Source organism: Ranitomeya variabilis, chromosome 4 (genome assembly GCF_051348905.1).
Source record: "Ranitomeya variabilis isolate aRanVar5 chromosome 4, aRanVar5.hap1, whole genome shotgun sequence".
NCBI lineage: Eukaryota > Metazoa > Chordata > Amphibia > Anura > Dendrobatidae > Ranitomeya > Ranitomeya variabilis.
The window spans coordinates 660,323,020-660,344,465 of NC_135235.1; the positions used below are offsets into that span (position 1 = coordinate 660,323,020).

At 41.3% G+C, this 21,446-nt stretch overlaps 1 protein-coding gene across 2 annotated transcripts in view; it reads right to left on the reverse strand.

Moving 5' to 3' along the window:
- Positions 1–21,446, reverse strand: part of LOC143767520 (uncharacterized) — a 40,338-nt gene that overhangs the window by 10,608 nt on the left and 8,284 nt on the right. For both annotated transcript variants that reach the window (XM_077255925.1, XM_077255924.1), the window contains exons 4-5: positions 21,278–21,401; positions 21,097–21,194 (exon numbers count right to left, since the gene is read on the reverse strand). In XM_077255925.1, coding sequence (XP_077112040.1) covers positions 21,097–21,194; positions 21,278–21,401 — 222 coding nt within the window. The remainder of the gene's footprint in view (positions 1–21,096; positions 21,195–21,277; positions 21,402–21,446) is intronic.

Consider the following 21,446-nt stretch of genomic DNA (forward strand, 5'->3'; position numbering starts at 1 on the left):
GACACCTGAAAGAAAACAAGCATGCCCCTGCCTTGATTGGCGTTTGGACTGTCACTCACAATACTGACAACTCAGGAATACCCTGACCCTATAGGGTGGCTGGGCTGTCACTTACTGCGTCCGGGACAGAGTGAATGGTGCAATCATGACAATACCCTTTTTTGTACAACCCCTGGCAAAAATGGAATCACCGACCTTGGAGGATGTTCATTCAGTTGTTTAATTTTTTAGAAAAAAAGGAGATTACAGACATGGCACAAAACTACAGTCATTTCAAATGGCCACTTTTTGGCTTTAATAAACACTAAAAGAAATCAACAACAAAAAATTTTGTAGACAGTAATGGTTAAATTTTTAGAACAAGCAGAGGGAAAAAAATTATGGAATCACTCAATTCTGAGGAAAAAAAATTATGGAATCATGAAAAGCAAAAAAATACTCCAACACATTACTAGTATTTTGTTGCACCACCTCTGGCTTTTATAATAGTTTGCAGTCTCTGAGGCATGGACTTAATGAGTGTCAAACAGTACTCTTCATCAATCTGGCTCCAACTTTCTCTGATTGCTGTTGCTAGATCAACTTTGCAGGTTGGAGCCTTGTCATGGACCATTTTCTTCAACTTCCAGCAAATATTTTCAATTGGATTGAGGTCCGGACCTATTTGCAGGCCAGGACATTGACCTTATGTGTCTTTTATCAAGGAATTTTTTAACAGTTTTTGCTCTATGGCAGGCAGGATGCATTATGATCTTGAAAAAGGATTTCATCATCCCCAAACATCCTTTCAATTGATGGGTCCAAAATATCAACATAAACTTGTGCATTTATTGAAGATGTAATGACAGCCATCTCCCCAGTGCCTTTACCTGAGATGCAGCCCCATATCATCAATGACTGTGGAAATTTGTATGTTCTCTTCAGGCAGTCATCTTTATAAATCTCATTGGAACGGCACCAAACAAAAGTTCCAGCATCATCACCTCGCCCAATGCAGATTTGCGATTCATCACTGAATATGACTCATCCAGTCATCCACAGTCCACAATTGCTTTTCCTTAGCCCATTGTAACCTCGTGTTTTTCCTGTTTAGGTGTTAATGATGGCTATCATTTAGCTTTTCTGTATGTGAATCCCATTTCCTTTAGGGGGTTTCTTATAGTTCAGTCACAGACGTTGACTCCAGTTTCCTCCCATTCGCTCCTCATTTGTTTTGTTGTGAATTTCCTGTTTTGGAGACATATTGCTTTAAGTTTCAGGTCTTGACGCTTTGATGTCTTCCTTGGTCTACCAGTATGTTTGCCTTTAATAACCTTCCCATGTTGTTTGTATTTGGTCCAGATTTTAGACACAGCTGACTGTGAACAACCAACACCTTTTGCAACATTGCGTGATGATTTACCCTCTTTTAAGAGGTTGATAATCCTCTCCTTTGTTTCAACTGACATCTCTGGTATTGGAGCCATGATTCATGTCAGTCCACTTGGTGCAACAGCACTCCAAGGTGTGATCACACCTTTATAGATGCAGAATAACGAGCAGATCTAATTTGATGCAGGTGTTAGTTTTGGGAATGAAAATTTAGAGGGTGATTCCATAATTTTTTCCCTCTGCTTGTTCTAAAAAAGTAACCATTACTGACTACAACATTTTTTGTTCTTGATTTCTTTTAGTGTTTATTAAAGCCAGAAAGTTGTCATTTGAAATTACTTTAGTTTTGTGCCATGTCTGTGATCTCCTTTTTTTCTACAAAATTAAACAACTGAATGAAGATCCTCCAAGGCCGGTGATTCCATAATTTTTGCCAAGGGTTGTAGAGGGGCCACTAGACTCCCAGATGTCCCAGGAAACCTAAGATGGAAGGCCCCGACCAAGTGGTCGGCCTTTACAGAACGAGCGGGAACCTGGATCTCTCCTCGGGTCCACATCTCCTCCAATGAACAAGATATTTGATGGAAATTCGGAACGTCCGAGAATCCACGATCCTCTGCACCTCATGATTCAAGCCTTCATTGACAGAATCTGGAGGAGGCAAAGACGAGGGAGACAATACCCAAGGGACAAACTCTTTTAACAGGGATCTGTGGAAAACAATTCGGAATGCAAAGAGACAGAAGAAGTTTTAATCTACAGGAAACTGGATTGACTACCTCCAGAATCTCATCAGGGCCAATAAATTTAGGACCCAACTTTGCTGATGGTATTCTCAGCTTAATATTTTTAGATAACATCCAAACTTTATCACCTACTTTGAAGATAGGACCTCCCGAACATTTCCTATGGCTTTACTTTCTTGTCAAAGCCGAGCCACCCCGATATTATTTTGAACCTCCCTCCAAATATCCTCAATTTCTGTACACCTCCACACCAAAACACGGAGAACTCATCCTAGAAAATTCACCAAAATGGGGATGAAAACCATAATTACAAAAAAGGTAAGGTTCCAGTAGACTCATTAACCCAACTGTTTTAAAGGCAAATTCAGCTAAAGGTAAAAATGAGGAGCAGTCCTTCTGCTGAGCCGCAACATAACACTTTAAAATTTCTTCCAATAATTGATTTGTCCTTTCTGTCTGACCATTTTTTTTTTAGGGTGGTAAGCAGAGGAAAATGACAAGTCAATCCCCAATTTCTTACTAAAGCTTTCCATAATTTGGAGACAAAATGCCACCCCTCCCTCTATCAGACACAATGTTAAGAGGAATTCCACGCAATCTCACAATATGACTGTTGAACAACCTAGAAAGTGATTCAGCATTCGCTAACCCCGATAAAGGAACAAAATTACTGTAGCCTTTTTTGCTGAATCAGTCAACCACCACCAAAATAACAGTTCTCCCATCAGACAAATGCAAATATTTCCACAGTTTTTCTCGATTTGACAATGGAGCCAGTTCCACGGCCTGCCGGTTATGACAGACGTTAGCGCATGCACATACTTCACAGGCAGAAACGAAATTTCTCATGTCAGTATACATTGATGGCTATCAAGAAAACCTAGCAATGGCTTTTCACGTAGCTGTTACCAAGGGTCACCACTCAAGATGAAATCATTAAACTCTTGTAAAAGACGCAATCTTAGGTACACAGGTACAAATAATTTGGTCCCTGAAGTAGCAGAAGGGGCCAACGACCGGACTCAATTTCCTAGAAATAAAATGTACATGGCTGCAAATTAAAGTTTTAGAACCTTGAGATAATACGTTCTCTACACCAAAGCATTCACCTCCACAATGAATGGTTCCTGGAGATCAGGTTCGATTAAAACTGGAGCGGACATGAACACTCTCAATTTTTTTAAAAACCCCAACAGTATCCGGTGATGAAATCTTAAGATCCGCCACTTTATATGTGAGATCAGTAGAGGTTTGACCCCTAGTACATTTTCTATAGCAATTGTCAAATCCTAGAAAACGTTGCAATGCTTTAGGGTACTGTCTCACAGTGGCACTTTGGTCGCTACGACGGCACGATCCGTGACGTTCCAGCGATATTCATACGATATCGCTGTGTCTGACACGCTACTGCGATCAGGGACCCCGCTGAGAATCGTACGTCATAGCAGATTGTTTGAAACTTTCTTTCGTCGTCAATTGTCCCGCTGTGGCGGCATGATTGCATCGTGTGACAAAGGTGTGCACGATATTGTATGCGATGTGCGCACAGTAACCAACGGCTTCTACATCGCAAATACGTCATGAAATTATCGCTCCAGCGCCGTGCATTGCAAAGTGTGACCGCAGTCTACGACGCTGGAGCGATAATCAAGCGACGCTGGAATGTCACGGATCGTGCCGTCGTAGCGACCAAAGTGCCACTGTGAGACGGTACCCTTAAGGTCTCAAGGTTGAATCCAATCAATTATGGCCTGCACCTTCTCAGGATCCATCCTAAACCCTTCAGCCAATACAATAAACCCCAAGAATTATATTTCTTGAGTAGAAAAAGTATATTACTCTAATTTAACAAGCACAGAATTCTCTCGCAACTCTTAATACAAAGCAGACATGTATATTTTACTAATCCAGATCGGGCAAGAAAAAAATAGAATAGAATTAGGTGTTCCACAATAAACCTTCCAATGCAATCATAACATATATAATTAAAAAAAAATTGAAATACTGCTGGCACATTGAATAACCCAAAAGGCATGAGAGAAGATTTTCAAATAGACCCTCAGACGTTAAAAAAAGCTGTTTATCACTCATCACTGTTCCAGATGCATATCAAATTAAAAGCCCCTGTAATATCAAGTTTAGAAAATCAATTAGCCCCCATTTCTGACTGTACAGGTCGGGGATGTGGAAGTACATATGTATTCTTAATCATAATTTTGCTTAATAAAAGGACAGAGGCCACCATCTGTTAGGCGTTGGGATTCTCCCGCTGCACAGGATAGAACCCAAGCCTTATCTGCCTCTGCGCTCTTCTTTTCAGCTTTGGCTGCTGCGGGTGCTGCTAAGCATAGACACCGGTCCCAGCATCTTGCTCAGGCTCGTTCTGTTAGTCTGGTTACTGATGGCTCTCCAGCCAAGTCTATGGTAACCAGCGATAGGCAGCGGCGATCGAACGCTCTGGAGTCCAAGTCCAGAAATCACCTTACTGGGCATGTCCGTGATGTGGCGTCTTCCCATTGGTGGTCGGATGTCTCCAGATCTGGTGATATTGCAGCTCCAGATTGGCCCACGGACTATGCCTCAGCCGACTGGGCGTAAGTGTTTAGGGGGGAGCCTTTTGTATAAAAGACTCCCAATGGCGCCCACGGGGGAGCCAGCATCATTTGTGTGTGGCTATATGTGTGGAGATCCTACAACTCTGTCTGCAAGTGTCGTCTGTCTGCATAGCTCTGGACTGTATACGTAGGCAGGCAGCTAGCCTCAGTGGTGGTAATTAGCCGCTTGGCTTAGCATCTGTTTCCTACATGTGTGCGGATAGCACAGTAGAGTCTCAGAGCAAGCTCAACCCTGGTCAGAGTCTTGTACTCGGCATCTGCTTCGTTCCTGTGTGTGATTGACACAGTTCAGTTGCTGTGGGAGTTCAGTTCTTGTGCTTATCCTGTTACTGTTAACTGGAGAAAGCTCTTAGTACTCGTTTGTACTGTTCCTTTTCTTTGGAGTAACTGAGCCTTGTACTCAGCCTCCTGTGCACACAGAGTAGCGTTAACTCTGTGTGTATTTGTAATTGCTCGCTGCATGTTCCGTCATTGCTCACTAGCAGCAGTATTACATCTCTGCACAGTGGACCCCGGGTTGCGATTGCACTTTTCTATTTATTTTGTTTAGTGCAATCCGTCAACCCTAACACCATCTTTCTATTTAACAAAAAATAAAAAAATAATCGAGCAGCTAACAGGCCAGGAGGAAGGACAGATATGACCTTTGTTTAAACTTTTGTTCACATATTCTTTCATGGTGGTCCGTTAAGGCCCAAATTGTATAGGCAAGCTTTAGGAAACTTGGTATGAGGCCATGTGCACACGTTCAGTATTTTTCACGTTTTTTTTCGCTATAAAAACATGATAAAAACGCGAAAAAAACGCTTATATATGCCTCCCATTATTTTAAGTGTATTCCGCATTTTTTGTGCAAATGTTGCATTTTTTTCCGCGAAAAAAATCGCATCGCGGAAAAAAAAGCAACATGTTCATTAAATTTGCAGAATTGTGGGGATTCCGCACACCTAGGAATGCATTGATCTGCTTACTTCCCGCACGGGGCTGTGCCCACCATGCGGGAAGTAAGCAGATCATGTGCGGTTGGTACCCAGGGTGGAGGAGAGGAGACTCTCCCCCACGGACTGGGCACCACATAATTGGTAAAAAAAAAAAAGAATTAAAATAAAAAAAAGTTCCTATAGATGGTGTGTGTGTGAAGGACCTGCGATGACGTCGCGGTCACATGACCGCGATGACGTCGCGGTCACGTGACGTCATCGAAGGTCCTGCACACACCATCTATAGGAACGGACGCCGCTGAGGAGATCGGCTGTCTGCAGAGGGTGAGTATAACCTTTTATTTTTTTATTATTTTTAACATGATATCTTTTTACTATTGATGCTGCATAAGCAGCATCTATAGTAAAAAGTTGGTCACACTTGTCAAACAGTATGTTTGACAAGTGTGACCAACCTGTCAGTCAGTTTTCCAAGCGATCGCTTGGAGAACTTTAGCATTCTGCAAGCTAATTTTGCTTGCAAAATGCTAAAAAAAAACACGTGAAAAAAAAAAATGCGGATTTCTTGCAGAAAATTTCCGGTTTTCTTCAGGAAATTTCTGCAAGAAATCCTGACGTGTGCACATACCCTTAGGGAAAAGTAGTATTTCTTCCTCTTTTTCTGAAAACACATCTCCAAAGTCTTTCAAATACCCCTACAGACCCTCCAGACTAGGGGAGAAAATGTGCACAGAACTCAAAACATCTCTTATGACAACAGAGGCTCCATTGAACAATATCCTTCTGTGAAGAATATTTGAGATATAATTCCATGTCTATTATTTGTATCCTCTTTGGCATGTGATTTTAAAAAACCCTTCAGTGTGCAGTTGTAACAGAACACCAAGCAACAGCGGGGGGGAAGGCGAAAGTCAAAGGGCTGTGAGGGACAGAACTGACACCTTGTCCAGCTCATATCAGAGCTGGACAAGATGCTTTCATAGTCCTTAAAAGAAATCAGAGCACGGAAAGGTGTTTCTGCTTGACGCTGTGAACTATTGCAGAGAAAAAAGATGTTTCCAGCTCCGGAGATAAAATCAAAATTCTTTATTCCAAAATTTAAAAACAGAAGAAGGAATTAGCTTCTGTACATGAGCCGGTATCTACCAGAAGAAAAGCCGTAGTTTCACTGAACGCCTTTCGAACACGTGTTCAAAACGCGTTCAGTGAAACTACAGCATTTCCTCTGCTAGTTACCGGCTCATGTACAGCAGCTAATTCCTTCTTCTGTTTTAAATTTTGGAATAAAGAATTTTGATTTTATCTCCGTAGCTGGATACTTCTTTTTCTCTGCAACAGCTCAGATCAGAACAAAAGACTTGCTGCCATGTGGGGACCAGGAGGTCAAAATTGCTCTGTTAAAGTCAGCTATGATTCCATGAGAAGGTATGGAGATACCATATGTCCTAGCCATACATTGATGTATATTTCCGAGATATCTGGACCGGACCGAATTCCTTCCAGGGTCGCGATATGTTCTAGAACCTAGAGGTATGGAGATACACAGAACACCTACATAGAGGCCAAAATCAACAATACGTGGAATTCCAATTGGACAATTTTTAAGAGCAAAAAGAATCTGCTCTAACGAACAGAATTTTGAAAAACAATCGGTGGACCTAGCGGCAAGATTCACCCAAAGGGGTTACAGCAAGAGATCGATCAAAAGAGGATATTGGAGAGCCAAAAAAACTCCAAGGGAACAGCTACTGTATGGTTTTCCTAAACAGCAGGATCACACAATCAGTACTGATCAGGTACGTTTTATATCTACGTACAACAGTAAATGGCAGGATCTTACCCACATCATTCTTAACCATTGGAATGTATTGAAGAGTGACCCTATTCTTAAAAAGGTTCTGCCTTCTAAACCTTCTTTTGTGGCGAAGCGAGCAGCTAATCTGAAAGACATTCTAGTACATAGCCACTATGAACCAACAAAAAACCTTGACAGAGGGAAAAGAGAAAAAGGGCGGTGGGGATTTTTTCCCTGTGGTCTTTGTAAGGGATGTCTCAATCATGTAAAAACCACTACCTTTTCAAATTATAATGGCACCCGTGATTATGAGATTCGGAAACGTTTGGATTGTACATCAAAGGGAGTCATTTATCAGGCCAAATGCACATGTGGAAAAATCTATGTTGGCCTGACAACCAGAGAGCTAAAAATTAGAACTCGGGAGCATGTCAGAGACATCCAGAAAGCAAAAACCATCGAGGACATCAGTACCCTAAAGACTCTCCCCAGACATTTCAAAAAATACCATGGATGCTCCAGCAATGATCTAACCATCAGAGCCATAGACCAGATAGATCTGGGAATCCGGGGTGGGGATCTAGGCAAAATACTGGCGCAACTGGAGAGTAAGTGGATTTTCCGTTTGGGAGCCATGAGCCCACAAGGGCTAAATGAAAATTTTGGATTTGCAGCATTTTTGTAATTATGATATAGTGGGGCATCTTTTAATTTAAGGGAGAGGAATATTAGTTCTTACCTTATTTTAATGTTTTATAGTATATTATTGTTGTTTATTAACTTTTTAATTTCTTTCTTCACTAGATGGGTATTTGTGAATGATTAGATGATGGCCATATATGGTGGTGAACTTATGTGTCTTATATGGATTTATTGAATTTGGTCTCCGTATAGACGAGCAAGAGATTCGGATGTCTGGCAGTAGCTCTTCGCTTATAAGAAAACCTCTTTGAAAACTCTGGACAGGATACAGAACATAGAGACAATAATCGTATTATCCAGTAACAAATAATGGTTCATTTAAATGTATTTCATGTGCCACCGGGATAGATTTTTGTATTACATATAATATTATTGGATACCCTGCATTGACCATGATGTCATAATGCTAGAGTATCATATTTTATCTATTTATTCTGTCTTTAATGATATATATTAGGATAATGCATATGGAGATATGTGTAAAATAGACGGAGTTCAAATAAGCACAGGGGATATCTGTTTTAATATTCACTTTGTTCCCAACACTTAGCATTTGATACTTATTATATATCAGTGTTTTAATTGAGCACTTTTTGGTCGTTGCGGACTTCGTTTGCTTATTAGCATAATATGGATTTTTATTCACTTTATAAATATATTTTTATATTCGGGATCTTGGATATTTATTTATATGCACGAAAACACTTTGTCGGATGCACTTTGATTATATTGCACTTAGCATACCTCAATTAGTACTACGCACTTTTTCCTACGGTATATAACATTGAACCGGCACAATCGGCACTTTATCTATGGATTGGCGCACTAATACCATACTATAATAAAACAATATTCCCCTGCTTACACTGCCCTTAATAACATCAGAGGAACCAGGCTCTTTATTCCTATGTCTATCTTGCCGAGCGCATGCGCATTACATCCCCGGTCCCGGCACTCTGTGATGCGCTCTAATAGCTGTATACGCTTGCGTGTCACGCAGAGTTCCAGCGAGCGCAGTCTCAGTAGTGCCCCTTGTCTAGGAAGGGGATGGAAGCGCTATGCGCCAACAAGCCAGATTGACATGTAGCATTGTTCCTCCCACCAACATATATTGTTAAACGATTGGCCGCTCGCTTCACAAATAGCCTTCCTTCCTCTCATTGGGCCACGCCCCCGGAAGAAGCTTGCGGGCGAAACGCGCGTCGGGGCGCACGTGGAAGGATCGGAGGGCTCTCGATTCACACAGCTGACCTCTGTGGGTATCCCTTTATTGTAAGTACACTGCATTTTAGCCGTATAGTTCCCTCTTGATTGCGCTATTTATGGGATGGATGACTCTGTATTTATAACAGTGGATACATCGGTATTTGATATATGCAGTGTTCAGCACATTATAGGATAGTTATAGCCTCTTATCATATGTGTATTTCACTATGAATAATATATAAGTAGGGCAACTAAACGTTACTACACCACAATCAGCTACATATATAGATCAGTATATGTATTTTTGATAGAATCCACAATCTTGAGCCTATCTGTTCCATTCCCTGGACATCTTGTTTGTTTTAGTCGAGTCTTGTGTATGTTATTTTGTTTTATTGACATTAAATAAAGAATATACTTTTTAAATACATGTTTATGGGTCTCTTCATGCGGCAAAGCACATATAAGTCCGCAATAAGTTGAATATATTTCTGGAAGTGCCATTATTGAAAAATTGGGACGACTATTTTGGTATTCATATAGTTTTTTGCTGTTGTATCAACAGTTTGTCCAAAATCATGGATTTGAAAGCCAGAGAATCGGTGTGGCGTTCGAAGGCAGTCGATATATTTAAACAAGGTGTCCCAGTAGTTTCGCACGATGCCCCACATGAGATCAAAGATGGTATATTTCAATATAGAAATGCTTTGCAGAGAAAGATAAGATTATGGTGGAACAAAACCACATTGGAAAATTATCATAGTAAAAGAATTGTGCCAAGAGGATTGAGAATCCAACTTTTTCCTACATATGACTTAGGAGAATCTGATTTTGTTAAGAGGTGGACAGCAGCGGCCTCAACTTGTTCTTTAGAGTTCATCCAAATATTGATAGATCATAATGCAACATCTCTAGAAGAAGTGGATAAAAAGTTAGAAGGTTTACAAAAAACCCTACAGAAGGAAATGCAGAAAGAACAATTTGAGAAATGGCTCAAGGAGATGGATATGGACATAACAAAATGGGAAGATAATATCAGTAAGGAGAAATTGAAAAAATTTCAAAGAGATGTCGCCGATTATGACTTAAATAGAATTTATAGATGGCAATATCCAAAGAAAAAAAATACAACCAAGGATAAAGAACCGGGAGGAATCCATTACTCCTAGTACATCTGATATTGATAGCAATGCATCAGCAAGTGAAAGTGAACCAACACGAGATTTTCAACTTCGTAGTGGTAGTCAGAAAAGAAGATTTCCTGACATGTTCAATAAAAATCAGAGGGGCAAGAGAATTAAGGATCGCTACCAGGTAGTGAATTTGTCACAACATAATCTGTCACCAACACAAATTAAGGTTTTGGAAAGGGGCTTGACATTTTCTCCTTCTTGTCCTTTAGACGTATTCACGTGTATAAAGGATACTCATCTGTTTGCCAGAAAATTAATTCTTAAAAAATTACATGCTAAAAATCTGATGTCTGATCAACAAATTACCAAGGATGAACAGGAGGCATTGGAGGCATTAATATCATTAGAGGAGGAAAACGCAGTATCTGAGGTTAGTGCTATACCAACACATCTATGTTCAAAGCCCAAAAAATTCCCTACACTTGGATTATGTCCAGCTATTGATATATTTACCAAGTTGGTGACAAATGATATAGAATCTCTAGCAAACTCCAGAAAGAGAGGCTCCAATCTTACTAGATTGGAAAGGATGGCAATAGAGGAATTGAAAACATGGGATGATGTCATTTACAAGCCAGCCGACAAAGGGGGCAATCTAGTCGTATGGCCTAGATAATTGTATGAAAAACAGGCCAATAAATTGTTGGATGACAGTGATTGCTATCGCAAGGTATACTATAACCCAATATCTTCCTTCCAGACTGAGTTAATCGACATCATGGAAAGAGCATTTGATCAGAACATCATATCAAAGACCTTCCTTGACAACATTAAGAAATTCAAACCTAAATTGCCTACATTCTACTTAATACCTAAACTCCATAAAAATCCCAGTGATCCTCCTGGACGCCCTATCGTTGCAGGTAAAGGCGGTTTATGTGAACTGATTTCGGATGTCATTGACTATTTTTTGAGCCCACTGGTAGTTTCCCTCCCCTCATATATTAGGGACACCACGTCGGCCTTACAGCGACTGGACCAGTTGACCTTGGATGACAACATGGTTATAGTCACGGCCGACGTGGAGTCCCTATATACATCAATTAGGCACCAAGATGGATTGAGAGCAGTAAAATTTTTCCTCTGTTCTAGTAATTTGGATGGTCCCCTTGCCAATTTCATTTTGATTTTATTAGAATTTTTGTTACATCACAATGTGTTTGTTTTTAATTCACAGATTTTTGTTCAACAACAAGGTACAGCCATGGGGGCCTCCTGTGCCCCTTCCTACGCCAATCTTTTTTTAGGGGCATGGGAAAGGGAGATTTTTCAAGCTGGCCTCATCCAGGAAATGAACTATGTTCATAACTGGATGAGGTACATAGATGATATTCTATTCCTATGGGAGGGAAACACAGAGGGTTTGCACAATTTGATGTCCAGATTAAACAACAACAAACAAAATATCAAACTTACCTTTGTCTCTGGCAGGAAAATCGACTTTCTGGACATTAGCATTTCAACTGATGATGAAGGCAGGATCCAAACGGATATGTATAGAAAACCAACGGCCACCAATTCTCTATTGATGGCAGATTCGTCACATCCAAAATCAACAATACGTGGAATTCCAATTGGACAATTTTTAAGAGCAAAAAGAATCTGCTCTAACGAACAGAATTTTGAAAAACAATCGGTGGACCTAGCGGCAAGTTTCACCCAAAGGGGTTACAGCAAGAGATCGATCAAAAGAGGATATTGGAGAGCCAAAAAAACTCCAAGGGAACAGCTACTGTATGGTTTTCCTAAACAGCAGGATCACACAATCAGTACTGATCAGGTACGTTTTATATCTACGTACAACAGTAAATGGCAGGATCTTACCCACATCATTCTTAACCATTGGAATGTATTGAAGAGTGACCCTATTCTTAAAAAGGTTCTGCCTTCTAAACCTTCTTTTGTGGCGAAGCGAGCAGCTAATCTGAAAGACATTCTAGTACATAGCCACTATGAACCAACAAAAAACCTTGACAGAGGGAAAAGAGAAAAAGGGCGGTGGGGATTTTTTCCCTGTGGTCTTTGTAAGGGATGTCTCAATCATGTAAAAACCACTACCTTTTCAAATTATAATGGCACCCGTGATTATGAGATTCGGAAACGTTTGGATTGTACATCAAAGGGAGTCATTTATCAGGCCAAATGCACATGTGGAAAAATCTATGTTGGCCTGACAACCAGAGAGCTAAAAATTAGAACTCGGGAGCCATGTCAGAGACATCCAGAAAGCAAAAACCATCGAGGACATCAGTACCCTAAAGACTCTCCCCAGACATTTCAAAAAATACCATGGATGCTCCAGCAATGATCTAACCATCAGAGCCATAGACCAGATAGATCTGGGAATCCGGGGTGGGGATCTAGGCAAAATACTGGCGCAACTGGAGAGTAAGTGGATTTTCCGTTTGGGAGCCATGAGCCCACAAGGGCTAAATGAAAATTTTGGATTTGCAGCATTTTTGTAATTATGATATAGTGGGGCATCTTTTAATTTAAGGGAGAGGAATATTAGTTCTTACCTTATTTTAATGTTTTATAGTATATTATTGTTGTTTATTAACTTTTTAATTTCTTTCTTCACTAGATGGGTATTTGTGAATGATTAGATGATGGCCATATATGGTGGTGAACTTATGTGTCTTATATGGATTTATTGAATTTGGTCTCCGTATAGACGAGCAAGAGATTCGGATGTCTGGCAGTAGCTCTTCGCTTATAAGAAAACCTCTTTGAAAACTCTGGACAGGATACAGAACATAGAGACAATAATTGTATTATCCAGTAACAAATAATGGTTCATTTAAATGTATTTCATGTGCCACCGGGATAGATTTTTGTATTACATATAATATTATTGGATACCCTGCATTGACCATGATGTCATAATGCTAGAGTATCATATTTTATCTATTTATTCTGTCTTTAATGATATATATTAGGATAATGCATATGGAGATATGTGTAAAATAGACGGAGTTCAAGTAAGCACAGGGGATATCTGTTTTAATATTCACTTTGTTCCCAACACTTAGCATTTGATACTTATATATCATGTTTTAATTGAGCACTTTTTGGTCGTTGCGGACTTCGTTTGCTTATTAGCATAATATGGATTTTTATTCACTTTATAAATATATTTTTATATTCGGGATCTTGGATATTTATTTATATGCACGAAAACACTTTGTCGGATGCACTTTGATTATATTGCACTTAGCATACCTCAATTAGTACTACGCACTTTTTCCTACGGTATATAACATTGAACCGGCACAATCGGCACTTTATCTATGGATTGGCGCACTAATACCATACTATAATAAAACAATATTCCCCTGCTTACACTGCCCTTAATAACATCAGAGGAACCAGGCTCTTTATTCCTATGTCTATCTTGCCGAGCGCATGCGCATTACATCCCCAGTCCTGGCACTCTGTGATGCGCTCTAATAGCTGTATACGCTTGCGTGTCACGCAGAGTTCCAGGGAGCGCAGTCTCAGTAGTGCCCCTTGTCTAGGAAGGGGATGGAAGCGCTATGCGGCAACAAGCCAGATTGACATGTAGCATTGTTCCTCCCACCAACATATATTGTTAAACGATTGGCCGCTCGCTTCACAAATAGCCTTCCTTCCTCTCATTGGGCCACGCCCCCGGAAGAAGCTTGCGGGCGAAACGCGCGTCGGGGCGCACGTGGAAGGATCGGAGGGCTCTCGATTCACACAGCTGACCTCTGTGGGTATCCCTTTATTGTAAGTACACTGCATTTTAGCCGTATAGTTCCCTCTTGATTGCGCTATTTATGGGATGGATGACTCTGTATTTATAACAGTGGATACATCGGTATTTGATATATACAGTGTTCAGCACATTATAGGATAGTTATAGCCTCTTATCATATGTGTATTTCACTATGAATAATATATAAGTAGGGCAACTAAACGTTACTACACCACAATCAGCTATATATATAGATCAGTATATGTATTTTTGATAGAATCCACAATCTTGAGCCTATCTGTTCCATTCCCTGGACATCTTGTTTGTTTTAGTCGAGTCTTGTGTATGTTATTTTGTTTTATTGACATTAAATAAAGAATATACTTTTTAAATACATGTTTATGGGTCTCTTCATGCGGCAAAGCACATATAAGTCCGCAATAAGTTGAATATATTTCTGGAAGTGCCATTATTGAAAAATTGTGACGACTATTTTGGTATTCATAGAGGCCAGGTAGCAAAGCTGTGTTTGGTCTGAACGTGTAGCAAAAGCCCATGCAGATCTGATGGTGCCAGAAACGCAGCCCTAGCACTGTCCAAAACGGAGTTGTGATCTTTCATAGGTTTTGGAGTTTTACAGCTGCTAAAGCAAGGTAAGAGGATTTAGGTTCAGCCCAGAGGATAAGAGGGGAGTGACCCAGAGGGGTTAAATGCTCCTGCAGAGCTTGGCCTAGTGCTTTTTCTCTGAGGAGGTCGCGGTGACATATGTGAGAAGTCCAGTAGCAGTAGGGACTACAAGCCTCACATTGTGCCAGCCCGTTCGCCGCAAGCAAGGCTTTTCGTCTACTGATAACTTGCTTATATATTCTGCTTATATCTTTTGTCTTACCACTATTGTATTTGCATATCTGACCCTTATATATGTACAGTGCCTTGCAAAAGTACTCGGCCCCCTTGAACATTTCAACCTTTTCCCACATATCATGCTTCAAACATAAAAAGATACCAAATGTAAATGTTTGGTGAAGAATCAACAACAAGTGGAACACAATTGTGAAGTTGAACGAAATTTATTGGTTATTTTAAATATTTGTGGAAATTCAAAAACTGAAAAGTGGGGCGTGCAACATTATTCGGCTCCTTTAACTTAATACTTTGTTGTGCCACCTTTTGTTGTGATTACAGCTGCAAGTCGCTTGGGGTATGTCTCTATCAGTTTTGTACATCAAGAGACTGAAATTCTTGCCCATTCTTCCTTGGCAAACAGCTCGAGCTCAGTGAGGTTTGATGGAGATCGTTTGTGAACAGCAGTTTTCAGCTCTTTCCACAGATTCTCGATTGGATTGAGGTCTGGACATTGACTTGGCCATTCTAACACCTGGATACATTTATTTGTGAACCATTCCATTGTAGATTTTGCTTTATGTTTGGGATCATTGTCTTATTGAAAGACAAATCTCCTTCCCAGTCTCAGGTCTTTTGCAGACTCGAACAGATTTTCTTCAAGAATGGTCCTGTATTTAGCTCCATCCATCTTCCCATCAATTATAACCATCTTCCCTGTCCCTGCTGAAGAAAAGCAGGCCCAAACCATGATGCTGCCCCCACAATGTTTGACAGTGGGGATGGTGTGTGGAGGGTGATGAGCTGTGTTGACTTTACGCCAAACATATCGTTTGGCATTGTTGCCAAAAAGTTCGATTTTGGTTTCATCTGACCAGAGCACCTTCTTCCACGTTTGGTGTGTCTCCCAGGTGGCTTGTTGCAAACTTTAAACGACAGTTTTATTGGATATCTTTGAGAAATGGCTTTCTTCTTGCCACTCTTCCATAAAGGCCATATTTGCGCAGTGTACGACTGATTGTTGTCCTATGGACAGACTGTCCCACCTCAGCTGTAGATCTCTGCAGTTCATTCAGAGTGATCATGGGCCTCTAGGCTGCATCTCTGGTCAGTCTTCTCCTTGTTTGAGATGAAAGTTTAGAGGGACGGCCGGGTCTTGGTAGATTTGCAGTGGTATGATACTCCTTCCATTTCAATATGATCGCTTGCACAGTGCTCCTTGGGATGTTTAAAGTTTTGGAAATCATTTTATATCCAAATCCGGCTTTAAACTTCTCCACAACAGTATCACGGACCTGCCTGTTGTGTTCCTTGGTCTTCATGATGCTGTCTGTGCTTCAAAAACCCAGAGACTATCACAGAGCAGGTGCATTTATACAGAGACTTGATTACACACAGGTGGGTTATATTTATCATCATTAGGCATTTAGGACAACATTGGATCATTTAGAGATCCACAATGAACTTCTGGAGTGAGTTTGCTGCATTGAAAGTAAAGGGGCCGAATAATATTGCATGCCCCACTTTTTAGTTTCTGAATTTCCAAAAAAATTTAAAATAACCAATAAATTTTGTTCAGCTTCACAATTGTGTTCCACTTGTTGTTGATTCTTCACCAAAAATTTACATTTGGTATATTTATGCATGAAGCATGATATGTGGGAAAAGGTGGAAAAGTTCAAGGGGGCCGAATAGTTTTGCAAGGCACTGTATAACCATTGTGTATATAGAGTACTGTCTAGTGTGCCCTTAAGGAGATTAAATATATAATTTAACCTTGGGCTGCTATTTTATCACGATCCACGAATCAAAAAGTTTGTTTCTTGGTTTAATGTTCCATGTTACTGGGGCTGGTTTCTGGCCCGATATAATTCCTTTTAACGGACTGAGCTTATATAAAACGAGGAACTAGTGGCAGCTCTACCGGGCTGATAAGGTTTTGTTTCACTGAGGCTAGTTAAAGGGGCATCTCTGCCTGTCAGAGTTGTGGGCGAATGTGATCCCACATCAATTGACTGTGTAGGTCACTTCCTCTCACTCCCTGTGCCTTCCTGTGCCCCTGTGATGAGGGGGGTGTCTGAATGTCTGAATAAAACTGTGCCAAGCTGACCTTACGTGTCCACAGGGGGAATAAATCTACACATTGGTACAAGTGGTGAGACTTTACCACGTGATCCTGCAGACGTAATATTGACTTCAGGCGGTGTGGCGAGGTGCGGATCCTTCACATCTTCTGACACCAAAACATAACAGGATTGTGAATAAGCAGCCATGAAAACCCTAATTCCAACCCAGCAGGTAAATTATCCAAAACAAAGCAGGAGATTGCCTCAGAATGAAGTGTTCCCACTAACAGTAACTGTGTCCTGTCAATGCCTAAAATTTGGATACTTCTTTCCAACCTAACTGTCCCTAATCCTAACATCTGAACAAGTCCTGAATCGATAAAGTTGGTTGCAGATCCACAGTCAATGAAAGCCAATGCTGATAACAACTGGTTCTTTAAAAAGTAACTCCACATTTAGCAGTACTTTATTTAAGGAGTTAAAAAGTACCTGGAAGTCTGAGTAACCTCCTCAACAATCACCCAGGCTTAGGGCTTTCCTGACGACTGTCTTCCTTTAGGATACATTGAGCAGTCCTTTAGAAAATGCCAAGCACGATCATAGTATAGGCAGAGTCTGAGATTGCGCTGACGTTTCCTTTCAAATGAGCGGTAGCTGGCAGCTCTGACTTCCATCGGTTCAGCCTCAGGTAAGCAGACAGATTAGGGGGAATGACCGAAACACCCTGCCGCTCAACATGCCTCTGCCAAATTCTGTGATCAATCCAAATGGCCTGAGTCATTGCCTCTCCCAAGAAACAAATTGGGCGTTATAATAGATGAATGTGGATAAAATCTGCGCTGCTGTAACAAATAATGATTCAAGATCTTTGTGTGGAAACTTCCTGAAGAAGAAGCCATGAGCTTTGAAACGCGTTGAATAAACCACCCGAACACCTTACAACTATATCTGGATTCATTATTTGTTACAGCAGCGCAGATTTTATCCACATTCATCTATTATAACGTCTCTAAAAGGTCGCAGCGCCGACCTGTGGATCTGCAGCAGCTGACAAATTACACGCCTTTACTTTGCACCATCAGGTGAGCAGTTCTCTTATAAATCTTTAAGAGCAGTCCTGTGGATAAGACCCTATTTGCGCTTTTTTGTCTCCTATTTCTTGTATACTAAGAAACAAATTGGAGTATGCAGAGCCAGAGCAGGAGCAGGCACCTGAGAACTGCATCACTCCACAGAAAGTCATTGGACCATTGGCGGAAATTGGTACTATAGTCATCAGGGGGAAGCCCCCTGTTTCAGGCTCATGATTCTTGCCTCCGCGTGAACTGGATTCTGTTAGCTTCATCATAGGTCAACCCTAAGGCATCAGCAGAAGACCGTTATGGCGCTTGTGGGGGCAAAGAAAATTCCCAAGTCTGAGCCCCTCCAAGGAGTAACATGGTTATTCTCACCTGCTGACCAGTGACTCATACTGAAGACTGGAGTCGTAGGGTAAAAAATAGCTTACAGCTCACCTTGAACACCCTAAACTGTTCTTTGTCCCCCGAAAAATTGTCAGGAAGGGCCACTACTGGTTTGGGAAAAACCAACTGCATGTCAGAAGGTACAGCCATCATAGCTATTGTCAGGATATGACTGCAGGATAGCAAGAGCTTTGGGCTCTAATTCCATACCTCAAGCTAAGGGACCCTAGGTTATCCTTGGTCCCAGGATTACACCTGTTGGTGGGGAGGACTGGGTCTCGTACCTTGGTATTCTCTTGAACTGAACTAATCTGATCCCCTTCCCTCGCCCAGGGAAGAAGGGGACAGAATTGTATGGGTTAACACAGACAGACAGGGGAAACAGAAGCTTAGTCACACGAAACTCACACAGGAATAAACACTAAGGATAAAAGTGGAAAGCCAGTGAAAAAGAAATTACATTAAAAAAAATCAAAGGAGAAGGGAAGGTTTTCACCAAAAATTGCACACCAATATTGCAGAGCAACTACCAGAAATGCCTGGATATCACCACCTCTCCAGACCAGGTTAAGACGAGGTATAGTAGGCACTTACTGAATAGTCCAGCTTATATATACACTCACCGGCCACTTTATTAGGTACACCATGCTAGTAATGGGTTGGACCCCCTTTTGCCTTCAGAACTGCCTCAATTCTTCGTGGCATAGATTCAACAAGGTGCTGGAAGCATTCCTCAGAGATTTTGGTCCATATTGACATGATGGCATCACACAGTTGCCGCAGATTTGTCGGCTGCACATCCCAAAGATGCTCCATACAAGGTAGGATGGATGCATGCTTTCATGTTGTTTACGCCAAATTCTGACCCTACCATCCGAATGTCGCAGCAGAAATCGAGACTCATCAGACCAAGCAACGTTTTTCCAATCTTCTACTGTCCAATTTCGATGAGCTTGTACAAATTGTAGCCTCAGTTTCCTGTTCTTAGCTGAAAGGAGTGGTACCCGGTGTGGTCTTCTGCTGCTGTAGCCCATCTGCCTCAAAGTTCGACGCACTGTGCGTTCAGAGATGCTCTTAGGCCTACCTTGGTTGTAACGGGTGGCGATTTGAGTCACTGTTGCCTTTCTATCAGCTCGAACCAGTCTGCCCATTCTCCTCTGACCTCTGGCATCAACAAGGCATTTCCGCCCACAGAACTGCCGCTCACTGGATTTTTTTTCTTTTTCGGACCATTCTCAGTAAACCCTAGAGATGGTTGTGCGTGAAAATCCCAGTAGATCAGCAGTTTCTGAAATACTCAGACCAGCCCTTCTGGCACCAACAACCATGCCACGTTCAAAGGCACTCAAATCACCTTTCTTCCCCATACTGATGCTCGGTTTGAACTGCAGGAGATTGTCTTGACCATGTCTACATGCCTAAATGCACTGAGTTGCCGCCATGTGATTGGCTGATTAGAAATTAAGTGTTAACAAGAAGTTGGACAGGTGTACCTAATAAAGTGGCCAGTGAGTGTATATATATATATACAGATTAAAAGAAGATATGATTGGTTCTCCCAGAACATGTGACCAAAGAGTATTAACAACCTAGCCCAGCAGAGATTTAACTCCTGATAACCAGTATGGGAGCTACAGGTCTCTATATCGATGCCCGAGTCTCACTGCGCTGATTACAGCCATTAGTGAAGTTACAAGGAAAAGTGCAAGAATCTAGAGATTCCACAGATCCAGATGCCGCCATGACAGTCGGCAACGTTTGTATAAATCTCATTGTAAGCTACTGCTGGTAGCGTAGAGCTCTGGGAAGCACTCAACACGCTAGAAAACAGTCCCAGAACGATTCTAGATTCTGGTGCACCTTGGCCACCTGATCGCAAAGTGTACGAATTGCATCCATACTGCTTGGAAAAAAAGTACAAGGCCAATCATAATGTGACACTGAGTCACAAATGTGATGCTGAATCACTATTAGTCAAAGTGGGATAAAACAAAGGTGCAGTCAGGTCACAGTCCGAGGTCAGAATTCCAAGAAGGCAGCGGATCAAGACAAAGGGGCTAAGCAAATGGATTATCAAAGGCAAGGTTCAAGATCGGGCAGCAAAAGATCAAGAAAAAAGCCTTGATAAACAAGGCACACACACCACCGATCTAAGGCTAGATACTAACAGCCACCTAAATAGCCAGGTAATCACCTAGCCAGGTAACCAACCCAGCACTCCACAGCCATGATTTGCGGTTGGACTGTAACTTACAATACTGACAGCTAATCATGCCCCTGCCTCAAATTGGATGACTGAGCTGTCACACACTCCCTGCTTCCTTGACACTGAGTGGTGGAATTGTGACAATACTGGTGGATAAAACAAGACCGAACACAAGACCCTTACAGCCTTCTACACATTTTAGTGGAGATTTCATGACATCTCTCCATCTACCTGATGATCCTGAGGAACAGCGGGATGTTCTTGTCTACAGTCCTGTGGAAGAAGAGGACGGGGACACCTCTCTGTCGTTGTTCGCTTACTGGATAGAACTGGAGGAAACACATACAGGGACTGAATTAATTCTTTACATACAGATAATTGTAGGTTGTGAGTATTTAATCCTGTCTTTTACCTGGTGATGTGAGGGGTTGGGGAACCTCCATCGTGACGTCCTTGTACTGATCTTTATGCCCTTCTAAATACTCCCACTCCTCCATAGAGAAATAGACCGTGACATCCTGATACCTTATGGGGACCTGACACATACAATAACAGCATCATCCCTCAGATCCAATTATAGC